This window comes from Carassius carassius, chromosome 44 (genome assembly GCF_963082965.1).
Source record: "Carassius carassius chromosome 44, fCarCar2.1, whole genome shotgun sequence".
NCBI lineage: Eukaryota > Metazoa > Chordata > Actinopteri > Cypriniformes > Cyprinidae > Carassius > Carassius carassius.
In genome coordinates, this window is record NC_081798.1 from 14909182 (window position 1) to 14910552 (window position 1371).

General features: G+C 41.7%; 1 protein-coding gene across 1 annotated transcript in view; it reads left to right on the forward strand.

The window, feature by feature from the left end:
* The window catches only part of LOC132126770 (guanine nucleotide-binding protein G(i) subunit alpha-2-like), a 72555-nt gene continuing 71184 nt past the window's right edge, over positions 1-1371 (forward strand). The window contains exon 1 of the mRNA XM_059538249.1: positions 1-845. Coding sequence (XP_059394232.1) covers positions 728-845 — 118 coding nt within the window. The 5' untranslated portion in view covers positions 1-727. The remainder of the gene's footprint in view (positions 846-1371) is intronic.

A 1371-nucleotide genomic window follows, 5' to 3' on the forward strand; every position in this document is an offset into this window, starting at 1 on the left:
TCTGCTGTGTGTGCCAGAGAGAGCAACTTCTCAGCAGACTGGGGTGTGGCGGCTGTGAAAACACTGAAGGAAATCAGAGAGCGCTCAACGTTAGCTAACTAACGGCGCATAATATCCAAAACCCTCGACAATCAGTGAACGGACTTAACCGAGGAAGAAAACAGCGGAGATTTTTGCTTTTTCAGATTCATTCAGCTTCTCGTCGCCCATTATCGATCTCATCGTCCAGTGTGCTTTTTAAAAACCTGAGCACAAGGGATTGATCTCAACTTTTTTTTTTTTAAACAAACTTTTTGGATCTGTGGATATGAGTTTTTCTCCCTCCCTGTCCGCGTGATGTAAAACTCCAGCGTTACTTGTTAACGTGAAGTTACTTGGTTTCTCTTGGGAGCCTTACACGTCAAAACATTCCAGGTGTTGTCCTAATCTGAGTGTAATCTTTAATATATACATTATTTTTTTTGTCCAATCCCAAAACGTCTTTTAAAAGATTTTTCGGACGTATAAAACGTCACTTTTGGATCTAACTTTACTAGTCTTTTAGAGACATTTCCCGTCCTTGGACTTGCGACAGGCTTTTTTTTTTCAAGCCAAAAGAGGAAGTTAGTCACGGAAGACTATTAAAAAAAAAAAAACCTCCAGTCGCTTTGAAAGGGTTATACCTTTTCGTTTTTTCTCCTTAATCTACACTCATAAATCCGTCGCCCTGAAGCGCGCACTCGGGACCATGGGCTGTACCGTGAGCCAGGAAGATAAAGCCGCGGCGGAGCGGTCCAAGATGATTGACAGGAATCTGCGCGAGGACGGAGAGAAAGCCGCCAAAGAAGTGAAACTGCTGCTGTTGGGTGAGTGACGGATCTCAGATAACGGTCAGCGACTCGATGCTGCTGTAAAATATCACGTTTATAAGTCACTCCGTAAAGTCTCTGTTTGACTGAAGAGCTCGTTTTAAACGTTTCTGAGGCAGAAAGGAAGACAATCTTGCAAAGTCTGAGGGCAAGTTTCTAGGTAATGCATGTGTGTCAGGTTTCCTCAGGTGTGGCCTGCGAGAAACTGTCAACGGATTTGAAGAAAAAATGACAACTAAGATAGAGCGAGCGGTTACTTGTTTAGCCGTTTAAGTGGCACATACTTCACTCGTGTTTTTTTTTTTTTTTTATACTTCTAGTTTTTACTTCAAAATTTGACCTGAAGTATGTGCAAAATTGGTTGATAATTGATAAACTTGTCATTTGAGAAGCTGAGTTACCCAAGAAGCTGTGTGTGTGTGTGTGTGTGTGTTAACGTTAGATATGTTGACACTCATTTTTAACACTCAGCAGGTTAGTGTTATTGCTTCAGAAGGTTACCAGGTACTTTCAGTAATCATGG